This window comes from Helicoverpa zea, chromosome 9 (assembly GCF_022581195.2).
Source record: "Helicoverpa zea isolate HzStark_Cry1AcR chromosome 9, ilHelZeax1.1, whole genome shotgun sequence".
Classification (NCBI taxonomy): Eukaryota; Metazoa; Arthropoda; class Insecta; order Lepidoptera; family Noctuidae; genus Helicoverpa; species Helicoverpa zea.
In genome coordinates this window covers 8,468,047-8,491,255 of record NC_061460.1, presented here as the reverse complement: position 1 = coordinate 8,491,255, position 23,209 = coordinate 8,468,047, and the positions used below count along the sequence as shown (strand labels likewise).

At 33.9% G+C, this 23,209-nt stretch overlaps 1 protein-coding gene across 2 annotated transcripts in view; it reads left to right on the top strand.

Moving 5' to 3' along the window:
- LOC124632952 (putative inorganic phosphate cotransporter) overlaps window positions 1-22,952 on the top strand; it is a 38,559-nt gene extending 15,607 nt beyond the window's left edge. Inside the window, exons 2-10 of one of the 2 annotated variants that reach the window (XM_047167983.1) lie at window positions 6,165-6,236; window positions 7,163-7,362; window positions 8,887-9,123; window positions 11,122-11,331; window positions 13,733-13,900; window positions 14,962-15,178; window positions 16,013-16,134; window positions 18,175-18,291; window positions 21,453-22,952. In XM_047167983.1, the coding sequence (XP_047023939.1) occupies window positions 6,203-6,236; window positions 7,163-7,362; window positions 8,887-9,123; window positions 11,122-11,331; window positions 13,733-13,900; window positions 14,962-15,178; window positions 16,013-16,134; window positions 18,175-18,291; window positions 21,453-21,671 (1,524 nt within the window). In that variant the 5' untranslated portion in view covers window positions 6,165-6,202 and the 3' untranslated portion in view covers window positions 21,672-22,952. The remainder of the gene's footprint in view (window positions 1-6,164; window positions 6,237-7,162; window positions 7,363-8,886; window positions 9,124-11,121; window positions 11,332-13,732; window positions 13,901-14,961; window positions 15,179-16,012; window positions 16,135-18,174; window positions 18,292-21,452) is intronic. The other variant, XM_047167984.1, reaches the window with a different exon arrangement.
- Window positions 22,953-23,209: the final 257 nt, after the last annotated feature.

Below are 23,209 nucleotides of genomic sequence, written 5' to 3'. Positions count from 1 at the left end.
CCCACCGTCATTGAAACCTTTTCATTATGTTATGAATTTAAAATTATCCCAAATTGCTACAAACATACCACTATCGCATTTTATGCCGTAGTATACTTAACTTTTTATTTTTAATCCTACAATATCTCATTACATTATGTCATTAGTGCACTTTTGATTTAGACGTCAAAGTAAGTCACAAACGTAGATTAAGAAAAAAATACTTAAAATGCTAATGCTTAAGAGCATTATCGTTTGCAAAAATTATACAGGCTGTAAGATTAGGATAAAATAGTCATTTGTTCTATAGAAATAAAACGATATAACGTATACATATTCATAGCTAAAATCCTACATCTTCATTGTACAGACTTGCCTCAATCTGTCAAATTTCTTCAATAGATTTTCAACCTTATAACAACAGTGGAAGGTTGACATTCGATTGGTAAAATTTGACAGATTCGGGTATGTTGACCTACTGGTTCTGTACAACCATGATGGCGTTCTGTCAGAGGGGTGAGCTTATTAAATGCGAGTCTATTAATTACCATTAGTTAAATTCACGCGAAACATTGTGTTGTAAGGCGTAATTTCCTTAACGCTTCCTCCCTGCCTTATGTTTGTAAACGTAATCTAATGGAATGGAAGTAACAGCAAAATATTCTTCTTCTGATTTTGTTGGAAAATCTGTAAGAAGTACTGGATTAGGCGATACTCTGTTGCTGGTGGAGGAACAAGGTCTGGGTTGGGTATTCTGCTGCAAAAAGCAATGCTTAGGTTGAAGACTGATCTTAGAGAGGGTTGACCATTTGACTAAAACCCTATGTGGAAATTGTCATTATATGCTGGTTATGTATTTATTTGAATCTCAAAAAGAAGCAAAACAATTATGTATTAATATGAGTAAAATAAACAGTTCATTTCAATAATATGTTTAAGTACTCTTTGTTTACAGAAAGAAATTTCAACTTGTGATTACTTAATAAAATCGAGTTTGAAAGGAAAAAATTATTACCAAAGTTCCTAAACAATAGAAGTAAACAAATAAAAAACAATAATTGCATTATATTATCTATGAAGAGAATCAATTAATAAAAGTATTATGCAAACGGATCAACATTATGTAGGTAATCCAACCAAAATGCAAAACACACTTCTTTTTATTTTTTTTCTAATTTCGAATTTCTTATTCAAAGTTTGAATTTTTCTAGAATACTATCAAAAACCAACAAGCATCATAGGTATATAAACTTCGTGGTACTAAAACACATACACGCGTATAAATAGTTTCGCGTCGTCGATCATGTTAACTATCCCTCTAAATGACTAATGTCGTTAGGGTATCCTTGCCTAAGGCACTTTGAAGTTGACTTAGCTAAGGAAAGGGGATCGTGAATAAGTAAATGTCAAAACATATATGTATATTACTGTACCGTTACGATATTGTAAGAGTAAACAGTACCTCTAGAACCATATTGTAAAGCTGAATGTATTAAAGATCCAAGTGAATAAATAAGTACCTACCCAAGTGAAAGATGGACATTGAAACATTGAGAAAACTAAATCTGCTGAGCCTGATGGTATTTTTAGGACTTAAACATTCAGTTGTAAACGTATCAATGGGACATAAACAATTGTAACTTAAGTATGACAAAGTAGGCTATATACCTACGTGGAAATAAAATTGCAACAATATTCATGAGGATAATTCTTGTATTCCTCGAGATCTTCACAATAACAGAATATTAAATGTTATGTTAAATCACGTGACAGCTGAAGGTTCTTCCCAGCGTATAAAGGATATAATAAGAGTATGATACTTTGATTATTCTCAATAAACCAACGTTCTTAAGAGCTTTCATTTCATAAGACGGTAAACCAGATAGATAATAACAAGCCCGCTAATATTGTTCTTAGCCCAGATTAAAGGCATTGATAGTGCAGCTACTGACCGATAAAACTATTAGAAATCACTAAGTAAACCTTGCGCTCCTTTAAACAAATCTCAAAATAGAATGACACAGATAACTATCGTATTGCATACACTATATTAAGTAGCCGACCAGACAAATGGTACTTGTCATATAACTTTTATAAATTACAGCTTCTTAGAAACGTATTTGAAACTGACATGATTGCATTGTGATGCAAAATCACGTCATCATCCTCCGAGCCTTTTTCCCAACTATGTTGGGGTCGGCTTCCAGTCTAACCGGATGTAGCTGAGTACAAGTGCTTTACAAGGAGTGACTGCCCTATCTGACCCCCTCAATCCAGTTACCCGGGCGACCCTTTTGGTTAGACTGGTGTCAGACTTACCGGCTTCTGACTACCCGTAACGACTACCAAGGATGTTCAATGACAGCCGGGACCTACAGTTTAACGTGCCATCCGAAACTTAGCCATTGGTGTCTAAGATATACTTAGAAAGTACATACAAACTTAGAAAAGTTGCATTGGTACTTGCCTGACCTAGATGATGCAAAATCACGTAAGAGGTAAAAAACAAAAACATAATTCGTTATTCAACCGATAAATCGATAACATGGACAAACTATTAAAGAGAGTGGAAGGAAATACGTGTTCTGTTTACAGTATCGAGTGCCAAATACGAAATATTGGATGAAAGTAGGCGACCCTATGGAGTTATTGAGTGGAGATTTGTGCACTGTCGTCTGGTCACTCGTTGAGAATACGAGATTAGACGCGATCGTGTGAATCCAGGCTTCTGTAAGACTGAGTTTGTATGACGCAGATCGGATCCGGTTTACATATCTTCTTCATGATTTTCCGAAAAGTTTTTTTTTTCTTACCTTTGCGGAGATGTTTTTGTTCGAGAACTAAGCAAATGTGAATGAAAATCGCATTAGTTAGACAAAAGTATGTTTGGTCTTTAGACGTAAGTAATTTTCAATAGTTCTAAGGCATATAGGTACTAATATTCTAAAGATGAAGAAATTGTTTGTTAGAACTCGATAATTTCAGTAAACCATTGGCCCGTTTAAAAGAAATATTCTTTTTGTAAGATAGCCTATTTAATAAGGCAGGCAAAAGGTTTTATCCGGGTGTCTTTTGTACTGAATGTACTTATTATTATTATTATTCTTTATTGTACACAAAAACATATAAAAAATACACACAACACAGAGAAGACATGTACAAAGGCGAGCTTAACCCAGAACTGGGTTCTCTAACAGCAAACCTTAGAGCGATAGAGAGATGCGATAGGGAAGAGAAAATTAAAAGTGCACAACATTAAACAAAACAAAGATAAAACTACATAACATAAAATATATACCTATAAATAAAACATAAAATATAATAAATAAATACATACATACAAATAAGGTCATGTTGACAGGAAATGTTCCCTAATTCGTCTCTTGAAGACATCCAACGATATGCTGTCACGTATACTGTGAGGCAGAGCGTTCCAAAGCCTCACAGCGCGAACAGTGAAGGATCCATCATAACGACTCGAAGTATGAGGAGGGAAACGGAGTAGAAGAGATGAAGAGGAGCGACAGGGTTTGCCTCTAGGAACAAGGAACTCAAAGCGTTCCTTAAGATAATTTGAAGCGTTGGGATTGTGAAGAAGAGAGAAGAGAAAAGACAGAATATGAGCATCTCGACGCTGCCGAATTGGCAGCCACTTCAGCTGGCTTCGGAATTCAGACACATGGTCGTATTTCCGGAGGCCAAAAATGAAGCGGATGCACAGATTCTGCAGACGCTCGAGTTTGTTAAGAAGTTCCTCAGTCGCATCAAGGAAACAGACATCAGCATAATCTAAAAGAGGGAGAAGAAGCGACTGAGCGAGATTAATTTTTGTCGAAAAAGGCAGGAACTTCTGGAGACGTTTGAGTGACTGAAACGAGCAAAATACCCTTCTGCTTACTTCTGCACTTCTAATAGTTACAAAAATAAATGTATATGCTAAACTAATTATTTACTCACGGTTTTTTCGAGAATTAGCTACCTTTATTGACATGCAAAATAAAAGTGTTATTGATATAGATTATTAGCGTTAAATATTGACTCGCGTATGTACTTATGTATAACAAATAGTTGAACTAATGCTTCTATCATTGTTATGTTAAAGATAAATTGTCCATGTTTAGCATCCGTGATGATGATGGATGGCTTAAGGAATTCTACCTCATATATTTTTATGTTGATGCGAACTTGCTTTTAAGTGTTCAAGGATTTTTAATACAACATTTTTCCGACAGTTTAATCCAATTTCATGATTATCTTATATTATATTTCCCATTTCTCCATTGCTTGACCCTGTAAAAGAAATCTAAGTGTCTGAAATTGACCCATATGCTTTAGGTGCAATACAACAAAATGTACTTGTTATGAAGATGTGCTGGTGTAATGATATCGATAGAGGTGTTAGAATGTGACGATACACAACTCTTGGACATTAATTCCTAAGGCAAAAGTTACTTATCGTTTATCGCAATAAAGTAGCCTAAATAAATATTAATTGTTTTCCATGTTATTGAGTGATGGAAAATGGGTCAACTGCCTCTTGAACGTGAAGAGTGATAACCAAAGAAATGTTATTTTAATTTATTTATTTTATTTCTTCACGGTTGTCGATTGCTGAGTAATTCAGTGGTGGTGGTGATATGTTTTTTTTTATTTATCCATACTTAAATAAGAAAGAAGAAACATTGTTCTCTTTGTTTGCACCCCAAAGGCTCCGAAACTACTGAACTGGATAGAAAAATTATGTCATTGTTGGAAAGCTATATTTTCCAAATGCATTATTGAGGTCTGTAGTAGGTACAGTTTTCGAACACAAAGGTAACGCAATGCATTTTTGAAAACATCAGAAACGTACTGTAATACGAGAAAGCTACCTTTCAGTACTTTTCAGTTGAATAGTTGGCATTGTGAAGGTGAAATGTCAATGGAAAACCACTCCATGTAAAATATTGATATAAGTACAAACATACTCACTTAGATTAGAAGCTGACCCCATTCTACGAGGAAAAATGTTGGTAGATTTTACCTTTCTATTGTAGATAATGCATACAAAATATAAGTAATGCCTGATAATGAAAGTTTGACATTTCGACAATGGACAAAGATTTTTGAAGGTGGATGAAACCAACATGTTTTGATTACATGATTGACACTTACCTACAGGCTAGATATTGCAAATAAGTTGGATTTTTGGACTATTTTGATATAGACCCAAAATAGTTTACAAGGATAATTATATTACCTGATTTGAGGCTTAACCACCGGCAGCTGAGACCATTTTCCCGATATCGGTGGACCCCTATTTTATACAGTTTGTAGTTCTTGTATTTTATTTTTATAAGAAAATTCATAAACATGTTAGTAAGTTAAAAAATAACTAACTGCACAACCATAATTGATTTTATGACACATTAAGCTTATTATTATATTTAAAATAAATATGACTCAGTTAAAATAATTAAATGCGCAGGATTGTGAAAGCGTAGCTAATTAAATTAAGAAACAAAATACGTTTTTAAAATTAAAATAGTCGTTTTGAAATGCAGAGGAAGTTGTTTATTTCAATAGCATTTTGTTACCGAGTCACATTTAAAAATATATAAAATAGGTAATAACTACGAACAAAGGAGACAAGAGAATTTATGATTATCTAACTCGTGCCAGATTTATGATTAGTTCAAAACAAAGTTATATTCATCAGCAATCAATTTCAATGACTTTCAATGACTGGATGGAAAAACATTAAAATATTTATGGAAAAAAATGTCCTGAATGTTTATTGGATTGTAAAAGAACTAAAGGTGAAACAACCAATATTCTTGACAGAACTATTCTATAAGGTTTATTTGACAAGCAAGAAAACGACTAATAAAATACATGAAATTACTGAAAATTCATACTTGAAAGTCATGCTCCGTTATATTGGGTAATCATATATCTTGCTCCCAACTTCCATTACTCTTATCCATCAATGTATTTTTTTTTATTTAGCAAACAAAAATAGATAATAAGATGTTAGAGTAAAATATGATTCACGTGTTCTTAACCTTATCATTTTATCAGCAAGGATGATTTAAATCAAGAACATATGAACATCTCATATACTTCTTAGAAATATTTTATAAACACTACAAATATATTCCGAGTTTTCTATAAAGTATTTTCAATTGTTTTTTCCTTGTTTTCAGGTAATAAAATAGAACTGGAGAGGAAGAAATAATTTGCGATGTTACCAAGATGGCGTCATACAATTTCAAGACGTAAGTTATAATGCAATAATATTTTTATGGTCTTTAGTGTCTATTATTTTTAAAATGTCTTGGTAGGTACTAAGTTATGAAAGGTACAACCAATAACTGAAAAGGTATTTTTTATACAAATTCATATAACTGTCACTGGCAACTGATAAATCGATTAAAATGATTTTTTATCCTAACTCTCCCATAACGGGCCTGCTGGAAGAAATTTTTTTAGAAACAAACTATGCCTTTGTACATTTTTTTTTTCTATTTTTATTCTTCTGTGTAACTGTGTTCATAAACTGTTAAATAAATTACCAACTGAGCAGTTTTTAAGTAAAAAGTATGATGATAAATTGTCAGAATGCTTATTGCAATAAATGCAACATGTCAACAGTAAAAAAATAATAACACTTTCCTGCTAGTTGAAATTTTTTCAAGACGAACCGTTTAGTATTCAACACAATAATCCTGCTCTATAACACTTTGTACAATATACTTACGAAGTAGGCGCAAGTTGTGGGGAGTCTGGGGAAATAGCAGCGAGTAGCTCGCCCGTAGCATGTGGAATTTATTGGATTCACCTACAATGCCTGGTATTCTTTTACTCTATTGATTCCCTTGTATGCTTTGTCCGGGTTTCTGGGTTGGAACGTAATTATCGACAGGGGGAATGTTGAATACACTTTCTGGATTAAAAAAATCTGTTGGCATTCAATCTTTAATTTAAATAGAAATCACTCAAAGTTCTACATTTAATAAATGTGCCGTAAATTATTTGTAATTGTGTACAATTTCATTGAAATTGAAAGGACTCTAAAACCGTGGCACCTGCGAAGCCAATCCATACACTATTTGAACACCCCTTAATGAAACCTACTGTACTACTCTTTCATACTTATGTTAAAAACAAATATTAACTACATGAGATTGTTTTGTCCGCTCAGTGTTCCTAATTCCTCAGCGGTATGTCCTTGGCATCATGGGACTACTGGCGGTTTGCAACGCGTATACCATGCGGGTCTGCCTAAATCTCGCTGTCACTCAGATGGTGAACAACACAAAGAACGAGGAACAACATTATGACCCTAACGCTTGTCCTGATGAAAGCGAGTTCATTACAAATGGAACTGTCAGTTCTAGACCGGTAAGTCTATTTTTGATTGTCATTCTTTGCTTAAAACTATTTAATATACGAGCTGAAATATTATTTTTTTTTAAAATAATTATCACGCTGATAGAAATGATAAACGTCCATGATTTCTTTTTTTTTTTCTTTAAAGTGTTTAGTAATAATTTTTGTAATGTGAAAAGGTCCAAAAGATTGCTATGGTACAAGGAAAGCTCGAAAAAAATGCTTATACAGAAATAATAAAGTAAAAATACAACACTCGTCCATTTCATTGTATTTTCTTTGAAATTCTTTTGTAAAGAAAATACAAAGAACAAGTGTTTTGTCGCCATGTTTTTCTCATTGTATAGGTACGCATACCATTGTTATTATAGGTGTAATACAAAATCCATAAATAACTAAAAAAATATGGTTTAGAAAAACTTGTTTTATCTACTCTGTAATCAACAACTTCTGACTTAAATCATAAACACGTAAAATAGTTTCATTTCAGTTTTCATTCTCTATGATTTAATGGCGCAACTTTCCTAGCTTTGTGTTATCATTAGTTCTAAACTATTGCGCAACTAGCATACCAGTTTGAACTAGATACACGTTGTACTAGAAGAGGTATTTAATCCATCGGCTTTACTTATTATCATTGTTATTAAAACACTCACGAATGGGAATAAAGTGTATTTTATCTGTAAGCAATTCTGCAAATAATGGGATAAGGCATGCAATGTTTTACTTTGTAGTGCATTCAATCATTATTTTTACTTCTTTGAATGAACAATATTTTTAAAATGCTTATTTAGTTGATGGCTAGACTACATTTTATTCAATGGTAATCAATGAGGCCGGACCAAATGAAGTCCAATCCGATTTAAATTTCTACTTCAAGCAACATTGTTTGATTCCCAGATTGGACATAAATTATATTGGGCGTTGAAAAATATGTAGGTTAATTGTCCTATTAATTTACAAGTACATAGTCGTGGAAAAATATCATACTTATCACACATAGCAACATAAAGTATGCATATACATTGAAATAATACAATGACAGCTATTTTCCCATGGGTTTATATTTCCAGTTGTGTCGATTTTATATCAAAGTACACGTCAATAATAAACCAATCACCTTGATTCGAGTGCTGCACCAAATAATTGCTTTGAGCTTCATTGTTCAAATGATATTAATTAATTTAATATAACCATTTTCATGAAATGAAATACAGGGACATTATGAGCATAGCGAGAAAATATTAAATCATTCACAGAGTTTTTGTTATTTTGGACTGATTTTTACTGACTTTATTACAATGTAAAACATGAACGTTGAAAAAACAAATGATGAATAACTACTAGATAGACTACCTTTAGATACTCGAATTAAGTCTGTACTTGAAGATTTTTAATTTACACTTTATTATAAAAAGTTAATACAGATTTCACGAATAAATTAAATTAACCCATTAAATATATTTATAATCCTTCCACAGGCCACTCATAATCTCAAAACCTCAACATTAATCCTAAACATCTTTTTTATTCCAGTACGCGATCTTCGATTGGTCAGAATCTACTCAAGGGTTGATTCTCAGCGGATTTTACTACGGGTATGCTATTACCCACGTCCCTGGAGGATACTTAGCCGAACGGTACGGAGGGAAATGGACCTTAGGCATCGGTCTATTAAGTACGGCGATATTTACTCTGCTCACACCTGTGGTTGTGAAGGCTGGGGGCGCTACGTGGCTGTTCATACTGCGAGTGCTTCAAGGAATGGGCGAGGTTAGTAATCTGTGGTTCAGGATATTTGTGGAGGGTTGGTAGATTGATGTGTTAGTTCTGTGTTGCAGTGTTGTTTAAGTTACAAATAAAGTAAAGTTATGGACACGAAAGAAGAAGAACATCTGTTCTGTGAGATTTAATCGCAAATGATCAACAATGTCAAAACTGTTAAACCATTTCTTTACATAAGGAGTATGGGGTATATTAACCTTGTGGTTTCAGAGCATTCAAATAAAATCACCCTTAGGCTGTTGGACCACTTTTTTGACAACTGTAGGTACTTCATCAATCTCTTACTCATACTTCTGAACATCATTATGACGTGAGACATATGAAATACATGTCAATATATTGAATTTAACATGTGTACAACTTGCTCAAAATATGAAAAACAAAAGGCCATTTCAGGAGAGACTCGTATTTTTATAAACAACCACACACAAACGTAGGTACATACACATAGGTAGTCGCAAATATACAGTCTTTTATGATTTTAATTTAAAATTAACCATGCGAAGATTACCGTAGTAATTTTATTGTTTGCAAATCAACAAGATTAGGGGAAACATTGTGAACATGCTGACAAAAACATCATTTATGTGAATTTTTACCATGAAACGTAAACAATGAGTAGTTGAAACACCATTGTTGTGTGAAGAACAATACTAATATGTATGACTGATTTATTATTATTTCTAGATAAAAAAAAATATGGTCTTCTTTACTTGTTGGCGGAAAATTTCTCATTTTTCTTATTTTGTAAGTCAATGATTTGTTTTTGACTGTAAATGCTTTAAAATAAAGTTATCTTAAACAGAGTTCATTGACTTTTTATGTACATGCTTAACTCAAATACATAAATAATATTTACACCGAAACGTAGTTCTTTAGGATAAAATACTTTAGCACTTAAGAATAGTACTATAATATCGTATGCTTACTATACCTACCAAATTATTGTATTGATTAAATGTCGATTGACAGTTTTGTCGTGATATAGGATCGTGCAAGTGCAGCTGCAGCCTTGTTTTTATTATGTGTCTCTATTCCTCTCACAAATGCAATCCAAGGTTTTTTGCCGCATTTTTCGTTGCAGTTCGATTATTAAAAAGAATGTTGTAAAATGATATACAAAATATCAAGTAAACAAAATATCATAACTGTAAACTTCAAGTAATAAAAAAAGAAGGTACCATAAAACTGCTAATGCTATGCTTTATAAAACGCTTTAAAATGAAACATTAGGTATAAGTTTTACGTATGCTCAAGAGTGTCGAATAAAAAGCCTGACCTTAATTTAGTCCAATACTTCTTACTTTCTAGCTCTATACCTAATTTGAAAATAAAACATCATCTGTCAAGGTTTGCCAAAGAAATCAATTAACTTTGAACCCCAAAAAGGTGAAATTTTTAATTTAACTTTTTCCTTGCAGGCCCAACATGTTATGTTACAAGATTACATTCGCGAAACCAATTTAAAATAATCTTTTATCTTTGTTAAACGAAACAGGGAATCTCCTTTTTTGTTGGAATGACGGAAATCGGTTCTTTTCTTATGCCTAATGTAATGTAATGTAATGTACATAATATTGTGTGGAAGTAGAAAACATGCTGCCTTGACCTCAAATAAAATTGGGCAGAAGGATGATGATGATGAATAATTTATTTGCATGCAATATTAACGGCCCCATGATGTGAATTATGAAAAGACGTTATCCTTCTGTATGAATCACTCTATCTATTAGTGAAAACTTTTTTTATTATAAGTAACTAGGCGTTTCCCTGCGATTTCATTCTCGTCCCGTGAGAACTACTGCTCACTGCTGCTACAAATATAGCCTTTGTAGCTTTCTTATGGTGATTTTTTTGTGAGAATTTTTTAAATCGGTCCTTTCGTTTTTGAGTATATCCATTACAAACCAACAAACAGAGTTTTCCTCTTTATAATATTAGTATACCTCTAGCTAGATAATTAAATTAAACTCATTCTTCTTCCAGGGTCCCACAATGCCGGCCCTGATGATCGTACTGGCCCGATGGGTCCCACCTCATGAGAGATCACGACAAGGCGCCCTGGTCTTCGGGGGAGCCCAGATAGGAAATATATTCGGATCCTTCATGTCAGGGTTCCTGATGGCTGGAGACGGAGACTGGGCGAATGTGTTCTACTTCTTCGGATGTTTTGGGATACTTTGGTTTTTGGCTTGGGTGAGTGGTCATTTTATTATTACTTAGTTACTCCCACTTCCTGAGAGAAATACTTTATCCTGTGTATCGAATTTCATTTAGATCGGTTTCGCAGACATACAAAGTTACTTTGGCATTTAAAATTATAGGAAGGATTCAATGTTCTGTTTGCTGCAAAATCTTGACATTAAAAAGGTTGAACCACAATTACTATGATTCGTAATTGCTCTGCAAATACAAAAGTTTAACTTTATTTGTTTGTGCTAGTATCAAAGTTTTTTACTTAGTACTCGTACTTTATTTTAACGTCTCCAAAAAATTACGCACTAGAAAATTACAATTCCATTGCTATTAAAAACATTGCGATGTTCATTAAGATTAAGTTTTGCAATAAAATAGAAGCATTAAAACATCCATAATATTTAATGTAAGTGCGCACTAACTGCGTGATAGCAATCAAAGTTTATTAAACAGATAATTATATTGATGTACATAATTACCCAGAGACTAGTTAAAGCAAATGAAGGTGATCGACTGTCCTTTTAATTGATGTATGTAAATGTGCTCCGTCATACTTATTACCGGTAAATAAATTGTTTTAAATGTCTTCTCGGTATAAACATGTGAGTATATCACACAAACGTGTTAGTTATAAGGATAAAGGACGTTAAAAAATAATAGTTTAAAAAATCTAAAAAACACGCTTTTTATAGAAAAACAAACTAAAAAATAGAAAATAAATTTTAATGAATTTAAATTAAGAAAACAGTGTTAAAAATTTCAATGAATATAAATTAATAATAGTGTGAATACAAAAAAAAAAATATTTAAAAAAAGCGTGGGGTGCATGGTGTCAATAGTTATAAATATTTTATGGACAGATATGAGTACAGTGATTTTCATTTCGATAATATCTTAAAAAGCACCCCACGCTTTTTTTAAATATTTTTTTTTGTATTCACACTATTTCACACTATTTTTTAGATTTTTTAAACTATTATTTATTTTCTACTTTTTAGTTTGTTTTAAAACTATTATTTGTTTTGTAGAATTGAAATTCTCTTTAGTATACAAAAAATTGTCAATATTAGAGAAAACGGCTAAAGATAATTATTGGAAATAAAAATTAACATCGAGTCCTGCCTTATCGACTGTAGAGAAAAATTCTAGAAAATTTTAATTAATTTTCTTACCTTATCGACTATAGATGAAAATTATATAAATTAACAAAAAACATATTTTGCAATTTGAAAAGCCTAGAAGTCGGTGTCTAATGGATGTTACTAAGTTAATTTTGCCACCGACTTCTAGGCCGATGCACCTAAAATTAGTTTTTTTTTGCTTTTTAGTGTTTTGGGAAGTCGGTTTAATTTTTTTGTAAAAAGGTTATTTATTTAAAGCTTTTCAGTGATACGAGTAGTTGTCACTATCCATACAAGTGGGAAGTTCTCATCAATACAAAAAATATAAGTCCAAACGAGGTATTTTACATATTCAGTTGTCGACTTTCTCTGGTCTCCATCATCAGGTCAGCTCCAAACCTTCACTGTTGCAAAGGTCTTGTCAATACAAATAATTTAAGCCCAAACACGAGGTAGTTTACATATTCAGTTGTCGAGTTCCCTCGACCCTCTCTGGTCTCCATCATCAGGTTAGCTCCAAATCTTCACAGTTGAATAGTGCTTTTAGGCGTACACCTGAGTGTCAAGTTTTTACCCTATATATGCCTACAACTTTTGAAGGTTGCCCTCGATTTCTCAGGGTTTCCATCATCAGATCCTTACCTGATGACTATGGGACCAACTGGCAGCTATTCCGAGTCGAACAAAAAAAAGAATCACGTAAATCGGTCTATAAACCTCGGAGTAATCGATGTGTATGTGTAACCTCCTCCTTTTTGGGAAGTCGGTTAAAAATGGAATAATTTTATCAAATTAGTGTATTGTCATCGGTCCTCAATAAATCTACAAAGTTTGAACGAAATCTGGCCGTTTAAAGTGGGTCAAAATCGCGCCCAAAGAAGTCGGTTACAAACAAACCTACAAACATACAAACATACAGGTGAAGCTAATAAAAAGCGTGTAAAAATAAAAGTTGAATAGAAGGAGTAGTTCCAGGATATTTTCAACAAGGGTATTTTGGTATTTTCAACAAGAAATATAACCACCAAAAACACAATCACTATCTTAGTTAGGTATTTACTAACTTCTGCGCCGACAATTAACCTGTTTAATGGTTAACGCTTCGTATGGACTGAGATTTCGGAAACAAAATACAAAAGATGACTTTTACATTTACTGTAAAATATAATAACCAGTTTCTTTCAATCAATTTTATTTCATTGAAAATCGAAGAAACAGTTCAAAATAGACATACCTAACTACTTTAAACTAAATAATATATATTTCTATACGCTTTCCAGAGCATCCTATGCTACAGCACACCAAACACACACCCATACATTTCTGAGGAAGAACTCAAGTACTTGAACGAGACGGTCACCAGCGCTGACACGAAGAGCGTCAGGGATCCTGTACCTTGGAAGGCTATTGTGCGCTGTGTACCTGTTTGGGCACTGCTGTTTGCTGCTGTAAGTATCTGCCTAGCCTTTTCCTATTTTGAGTCGGATTCCAGTCTCAACCCAATCCAGCTGGAAGTGCTGGAAGCAGTGTTTTACAAGAAGGCGGAGGAGTTGTTAAGAATGGAAGCCGGACCGGAGTATGCTTGTCTAAAATGTTGCGAAATAAAATTACATGAAAATTTTTCATGTTTATTTTTATAAAGAGAAAAATGCTTCTGATTTTAGTAACATGAAAACATATTTTTTCGTGAGTGCTCTACAAAATTATGTAGTGCACAAGAGCTGAAAAAATTAAATGCATATGTTTTATGATAAAAATTAAGGTAAAATATCGTGAATGCAAATAAGAGATATAGGTAGGAAATAAGTGCGCATCTGTTATTTTAAATCTAGAAAGAAAACTACTATTTAGAACGTAGTATGTACACATTAATTCAAAGACACCACAGTTAATTATTATCAATATGACATAACCTCTAATAAATACATAATTTACTAGCAATTGTTTAACAGGTACCGTTTACACCTGTTAACCCACAGTGTCGTGCACGAGGACATCAGAACAAAGAACTTTCCTCACTAATTGGATAATAATAAACGTTCCTGTAATTAATACAAGGACTTGCTCAGTTATTTTCATAAAGAAAATTAATTAGAGCAACTATTGTGAGGAATATGCTGATGAATACATTTCTCCTCTGCAAAATACAAATAATAAAAAGAAACCCTTGACTACAGTGTCTTCATGCGATTATGTAATATTTTGTTTTACAAGAAATGCTATTTGTTTTTTTTTTCTCTTCAGGGTATCACCTGAGAAAATCCTTGTCACATTATAAACAAAACCAGTTCATGTTAAATGTAATAGCCTAATCGTAACTTCGCGGAAGTCACAGCGCATTTACCATAGTATTTAGGTATCAAATCAACTTATTACTTCGGGTTGGGCGCATTACTGTGCTCTGAAGTTAGTTGCGAGCCGCCAATAAGATTTGCGACAGCTATACATTTCGCGAAATTTGAAAATGGAATGCCGAAGCAAAATATTTAACCTATTCTATATTTTTCAGGTTGGTCACGACTGGGGCTACTACACAATGGTGACAGATCTTCCTAAATACATGACAGATGTCCTAAAGTTCAACATCGCTGCTACGGGTACTCTCACTGCAATCCCTTACCTCGCCATGTGGATTAGCTCCTTTATATTCGGCTGGGTGTGTGACGTATGTGTCAAGAGAAAATGGCACACGATCAAGACGGGAAGAATTATTCATACTACTATAGGTAACATTTTTATCCTATCTTTTATAATAATAAAGCACTATTTTAACCTATTACTATGTTGCGATTTTTTGGACAATTAGGTATTTTTTTTAACGCATACGCAATGTAAGATGTTTGAATTAGTTGAAAAATTCCAGAGGTCTGGACAGTCTAGCATGTCATCTTATGTAACGTAAAGTTGACGCACCATTTATGAAAATAAAACAAAAGACAAATCTGTTCACTCTCAGGAGATTTGCCAAAAACAAAAGAACATCTGCTAGCATAAAACATTACAAATCCTCGTAACCTTCAAGGCATATTAATGTATCATTTACCCATTTCAAATATCGCTAACACAATAACTGGTACGTGAAACCTCGTAGTTGTTCTTTATTATCAGGGAGAAAGGAAAGATGAGGGGAGATGCCATAATGTAGGTAGGTCAGGCGCCTTCTTCTAGGTCAAACAGGTACGGTGGGTATGAACAAAGCGATCAGTTACGAGTGAACTAACGAAGCGTTCGGGTTCTTTGAGACATCACCTCCATCTCCCGAGCCTTTTCCCAACTATGTTCGGGTCGGCTTCCAGTCTAACCGGATCAGCTGAGTACCAGTATTTTACAAGGATTGACTGCCTATCTGACCTCCTCAACCCAGTTACCCGGGTAACCGTAACATCTGTCAAAATATCAAAATTTTGGTCGAAAGAATCGTTTCTCTTCCCCCGCACACCCGCATTTTGGCGCGCTAACTTTCTTGAAGATTTTCCGTTATGGCACCTCCGATAGTCATTTCATTCTCCATGTTTATTATATTGTAGCACGTTTCATAAATCCCCTACCATTTGTTACAGCTGCTACTGGGCCCGCAATATGTATCATATTGGCGTCATACTCGGGATGCGATCGGTTCGCCGCCGTCGCCTATTTCATAGCTTCGATGGCCCTAATGGGGGGATTCTACAGCGGAATGAAGGTAATATAGTAATTTTCCGAAGCTATACTGTCAATGGTTACGTAGCTGTTTATGGGCCATCTGGGAGCGGTAAGGTTATTTGGTTGTAAATGGGTATGTGAGCTTGCGGGTGTAAAGGTTTGGTAATGTTTGCCGATTAATATAATCGATGGAAGTTAACCGACGAATAATTGGATTAGAATATACATTTTCATTCTGTTTACATTTTAAAAGAATACATAAATAAAATTACTGTAAAAGTAAAATAATTTCTGTCTGTACACGCGGAAACTCGGTGTTATCTCGCACTGCTCTAAGTGCCATTAGAATTTAGAATACCTCTCACATAGACCGATATTAACATTAAGTTTGTTAGTTAATATTCAGCGTTATCATCCCGCGTACATTCGTGCTAATTCAGATTTCATTATCCCGAGCAAAAGCTTCAGAAACAAGCAAGATAACTCAGTGGATGACTGTACCTACTTTATTGCTTCAGAAAGTGGGTTGTGACCCGAATTTTGATCATCTTCCATCGTATAAGGTCACGTAAGAAATTGTGTACCTTTGATATTTTCTGTACGCGTACGAATATCTCATTGTAAATAAATTGCAGATGAAATTTTCGTGTGTGTGCTTGAAAAATGAAATATAAAATACGCCGAGTTTGCTTTTACCGATAGAATCTATGAGGTATTCGAATGGGGACGACCATTAGGCTTTGTTTACAATTGCTAGCGAATTTAGGTCAGATGAGTAAATGCCAATAACTCCGAAAGTATGAATGTTAGGTACCTACTTTAGCGCTTAAGTGAGGGTATTTTTATTGCAAACTGCGCCATGAAACTCTATTAAGTATATCAACTCTATTCATGTATATTACTAATATTCAAAAAATGATGCATTTCTATGTATCATAAATGTTGTATGTTTTTAACACGCTTATATTAGCTTCACTTGTAACTATGTAGGTAAGAAAATCTTGGAATCTTAATTTGATCTATATAACGTTAATAGATACATGATTAGCTAAGAAACTTAACAAAAAGCGTGTTTTTAAAACTATTTGTAAGATTTTTTTATAACAAAACCTAGAACGTATTCCTACGCTATACACATTATGTGTTCTTTATACATAAATCATTTTTGAAAAGGGGTGCAACAACTAGTTAACTGAACCAATAGCTCTTTGTATTGAGCTAAATATCGTTCTTGGATTGAGTTTCTAATAATTTCGCTAAGTTTTGATTGCTAGGTCAAACTTGTTATGTTGCTGTTTCACGCTTAAAAGCTTTTAGTTTGGACTATAACGTTTCAATTCCTGGAAAATTACAGTTATCGCCACCAACTCGGAAAATACAAATAGGTAATTTGTGCGCGAAGTTATGAACTATAGAGAAGCCGTTTTTGATATTCTGGTAATTAAAGGGATTCAGAGATGATTCCTATATGAAAATGAATTGTTGAAATTAAGCTGTTTTGCGTTAAAAATATATTGTATTTGGTCAATAATATAATAAAAGCAAATACATCTATTCTACGTAATTAAAATGCACCCCATTTGGCACAGACCTCTTCTTCAAATTAAAATTAATCTTCAAAAACTTTTCAATTTAATCCATAAATTAAACTGCAAAGAAAGTTGACTACTTTATTGGATAGCGATGAAAACTGTGCCAATATGTATGCGCTCGTGAGGTTTGGAAGACCTTTACACCCACGTGAACACATTTATTTCTATGTAGAAACACATGGAGAGCAAAATAACTAGCGGAGATGTCATAAAATCTTCTAAGAAAGTAAAATTGCGGATGTTCGAGGCGAGGACGTTGCTACCTCCGGCCTCATACGCCTTCTTTAAAACGAGCTATCAATAATGACAAATTTTTGACAGATACGTCTTGATTGTACCCGAAAGCCTTTTAGCCCTCGTAGCCCAAAAGTACCTTAGTTACTTGACATACCTGCCTTATGGAAACTCCGTTCATCTGTCCTTCCTCTATGTAACAACATGACGGCAATTTGGCAGGGGTGGCTAACATTTACTTGTTATGTTCGTAGGTTAACGCGTTGGATCTGGCACCGAACTATGCTGGCTCCTTGACCGCCATGATCAATGGGACGTCAACAATATCTGGAATCATCACGCCTTATTTGATAGGGTTGTTAACGCCTGATGTAAGTATTGCTATTTGTTTTTCTTTCTACTTTAGGCTTACACATTTTGTAGGTTTTCCAAATATTGGTGAATCCTTGTGGTTTGTGGTGTCGTGGTGGCCTAGTGGATGAAGCACTAAGCTTGTATGTACTTTCTAAGTATACCATGGACACAAATGGCTGATTAAAAGGTGAAGGAAAACATCTCGACAAAACCTCGACAATAAAGTATGAAATCACCAACCCGCATTGAAGCGTGGTGACTCACGCTCAACCCTTCTCCGTGTGAGAGGAAGCCTGTGCTCAGCAGTAGGACGAAAAAAATAGGCTGTAACTATAACTAGGTACTTAAATGTATAGGTATATCATGAGATTGCTTTATCTTTTAAAAAAACTTGCTATTTACTAAAGCCTTTTTTAATCTTCGTTAGGAGTAATTAAAATACAAAAATCATTTTTGTCTAATTTATATAGGTACTATAACACATTAAAGGCGGCTATGTGTTAATTGATGTGCGCCAAGGCCCTCCGGAGGGCATTTTCTTGACCCAAGTCGAAGTGGAAAGTAATGTTTTCCGAACTCAAGTTTGTTGGCAACTCAGCAGGCGGAAGCTAATTGGTTTTTTATGTAGTTTTATGGGTCACGTAGAGATCTACTAGGTATTTGATATCTTCGTCAGTTTAGTTCGCTTTTGAAAGTTGATTGATTTTATTTATGTAGGTACTTATGTAAGATGATGTAAAGATTATTGATTAGAAATGAAATTATGTAATATGTATATAATGTAGTATCATTTTCGTAAATTTTCAACTTGATTTATGTTTTAAAAAGTTACGCAATAGCTTAGATTTTATTATACTAAAGTTTTTTTGTCCAGCTCTTTGTTATATGTTCCTCTAGAAAAAAATACAAACCGGGTAGATGCTTACTTCATAATACGGACAAAATCCTTTGTTGGACAGCTTCTATTATATGAGAATATTCACGATGAAGTTGTTGGGGTAGGCCCTTTTGAATTTAGTTTTATAGGCTATATATTTAACGCTATTTTGGCTTAGCATATCTCCTTGGTAGAGTCTTAAGAAAATACTTAGTTTTATAGTTACGCTTACAAAATATATGATATTCGATTGTAGGATTTTTTTAAACAAAACAACGTTGAGTCGTGAAGTTACCGACACATCTTTAAACATTGTTTAAATAAGTCACTTATACCAATAATCATATTATCCAAACAATAACAACTTTTCAATTAGGTATTGCAACATATTTATCATAACCAGATAATAAATACCTATATCGAGTCGCGAAATTAACACGACATATTTTTCGTAACATTTTAAACCAGCAATTTATTCATCAAAATACTACCGTAAAGAAAAATAATTTAGCAAGAATTTTCCAGTTAAAAATACACGAGCCATTGTGTAAAAGGCTGCAGGCGTTTCACGGTTGCATTTGAAACGCTGTTGACTTTGGATAAACAAAGCTAATTATCTGGCTGGTGTTACGAAGCCTGAAATGTGTTAACATTTCACATTGCCCGTAATGGTGCTGCAGGCACAATTGTGCCAATAAAACTATGGTAATGGAACTGTAACACATACATATGTAAATTGGATACGGTTTGTTTAAATAATACCGTGTATTAGTTGTACCAGCGATGTTACATTTTTGAGAATAGTTTGGACATCATTGTTCGTGTGAACATTTTGCTACCTTTTACCTATTAATTTTATACCATTAGAAAATATTTTTTTTTTGTGAAGAACCTTCAAAGACGCGAGTTGGTATCTTTCAAACCTGAACTTTTCACAAAGCAATATCCTTTTAAATAGGCACTAAAGAGAAAACTCACTCAAAAGATTTCACTCATCACAGACGATCACGTTCGCTCATCGTCCCAATTTTCAAACTTTTTAAGATCTTAGCAAATCAAGCAGAATGATTTTCAAAGGGGCCTTGTCACCCATAACTTTGTTCTGAACAATAAATAGACCTTTATCAATAAGACATTTTCAAGTTAGTGTCAAGTTGCGACGAGATTTCAAGTTTGTGGCTTTAATGCGAACTTTATGCTCTTGAAGTTGTGTCAGTCTTGTTGACTATGTGTTCAGTCCATTCGCTATTTATAGAGCAAATCGATGAGGGCAATACTGTCTAGCAACTATTGGTATCAGTAATTGTAATTAAACCGCTTTGTATTAGATTTTAGTGCTAACGGAGGATGATAACTATAATATAACTGAAATTTTAGTCACACTGGCTTCCGCCCACAGTTTCACCCGCTTTCCGAAGGCACTACTTCTCGCACATGATGAGATAGAATAACAAACAGCGATACATACATAGTCTTATAAACTTTCGTGTTTATTTTATTTTACAGATCATTAGTAAGATTTCGTTCAGTAAATATCTAGTCACTTCAAACGCAAAAGGTCTTCTTATGGGACGTCAGCCAGTGGAAATAGTTTTCGAAATATGATGTGGCTTCGATACACTTCTAAAAACAAACTAATTTGTTAGAGGGTGTGTCAGAAGTGTCCAGTCTACGTGTCTTAATAGTTCCCGACAGATTCTGCTTGTTACATTGGCGAAGTAATGCAATTACGTGCGGTGCAGGACTTGCTTCCTTCACTGGCAACGGAAACTTAACTATGCCATTTATCGGGCAAATGCTTATAGGCTACATAGGTTCCTTATTACAAACTTTCTCACTGTTAGTGTCGTAGGTATTGAATTTTAAAAGCCTAAGTTTGATACAAAATTTTAATGAGTGAGTGAGTTAGGCGAAAGTTTTCCTCTGAAAGATATTTCTTTTGCCTAATTAATAGTCTTTACTTGATTAATTATATAACTTGATTGTGTCAGAAATAGGATTATATCTCATCATCTTCCGTGCCCTTTTCCCAACCATGTTGGGGTCGGCTTCCAGTCTAACCGGAGGTAGCTGAGACTTTACAGGATTACATTTATCTATTATTATTTATTAACGCAGACATTAGACGCTACAATTTTGAATCCGCTGCAAAGGAAATTGGGGACAGAATTTATATTCATGTCAGAATAGGTCAGGTTAATCTTATGGTTTGGTAAGGTATATCAATCTGGATTATACCAAAAACTCCCCACAACATAAAATATTTTTATATTTATTAATATCATTATATTTCTTCCCCAGTCAACACTAGCCCAATGGCGAATAGCATTCTGGGTGTGCTTCGCAGTCCTGGTAGGCACAAACGTTGTCTACATCTTCTGGGCAGATGGCAAGCAGCAGTGGTGGGATGATGTAAGACAATACGGTTACCCTGAGGACTGGAAGCATGGCCCGCTGAAGATGGCTAATCAGGACAAAGAGAAGAACAAAGCTATTGAAGCTAAGAACTCTAAGAAGTAACATAGAAGTGTTGTGATGGGTACCTACATTTTAAGATCACAGATGATGAATTTGTAAATATTTTGCAGTTAGTATGAATTTGAAGTCTCATTAAATGGCTCCAAGATTTAAAAAATCTTGCTGTAATGATTTTATCTTAGTACATAATTCTATTTGAGTCTTTTCATAAAATAACAATTTTGGTATCAAAAATATTTGTGATAATTCCTTGTTGATTCGCAAATTCCTTTTGACGAGTCTTTTTTCATCAGTCTGTGGTCAAAATTGTCAAGTAGAAATTACCAATTATAACTTAAGTATTTAGAAGTAACTAATGTGATTAGCTAAGTATTATTTAAGCAATTCTGGTGATATTACCTGCGTTGAGAGAGAAAGGGGACCTTCTTTTATTGAGGCCGTGGATCAATCAGGCCGTAGGATGAAAAACTATGCCATTCTGGGCCTTAACTACTACCGTTAATTAGAGGACTTGGCCTAGAATTTTAATTGCGGCACGACTTTTAATTGAAATGACGATTCATTCAGATTGGATGACGATTGAGTTGTGAAACGTATTTTTGAGAACTGATCGTAACGATTTCTGCTTTTTGTAAGCGATTCCTTGAACCAATTTACTTTTGCGCAGTTACTTAAGCTGATTTCAAGTACATTGTTTGAAACGTATCAAGATGTGTTTACCCAAAATCTTATCAAGAAAAATGTTATGCTTTTAGGTAAGAGATATCAAAATTATTGGAAATTCAAAATAAACAGAATAACTAACAAATAGTCTGTCTGAAACCTATGTAAACAACTTTTTATCAAACATGTTTGTTGATGTGCCATTTTAAAATTCTTGTAGTGACAATAATTTACAAATATTGTTTTTATTCGATTCTTTATTTATTTTCATGATATCAACATTATTTTTAGAAATAAGTTTTATTACAATTGTTTTTTTTCGAATTAATCTATTTAACGTACACATTTTTTTGTTATATGGCCAACATTTGTTATATCTGTTTCACGTAATTTTGCTGATTATTAACTGGATACAGATTTAGTACAATGACCTCAAAAGGCGTAGTTACCATTCACATACCTACATTATGCTATAGAAATTAATACGTTAGTCATGTAATTTAAATGTAGTCGTAATTAATTAGGTTTAAATACAATTTCCTAACGTTTGCAGCGAATGTGATATGTTTAGTATATTAATTGTCAACGAGATGATGAATTAACAGTCGAATGATATTGTGTTATTTTATAAAAGATTTAAAAATAAACTGTTGAAAAATATTTTCGTTGTTTTTCTACCCAGTTCGGAAAGTTGAGCGTTCTCAGTACAGCGCCTGATGAAATTATTATAGCAATAAACTTGGAAGAACTTTGACTAAAGCTTAATGAGTCCTAAGGGTGCGTCCACATCTGGCGAATGCGCCGCGAATGCGCAGCACGCGAGCCGATCGCGAGCTGTTCGCGAGCTGCGCACGTGCATTTTTGTTCGTGCGCCGCTTCTGCGCCGCCCGCGCGCAGCTCGCGCGCGACCTAAGCGC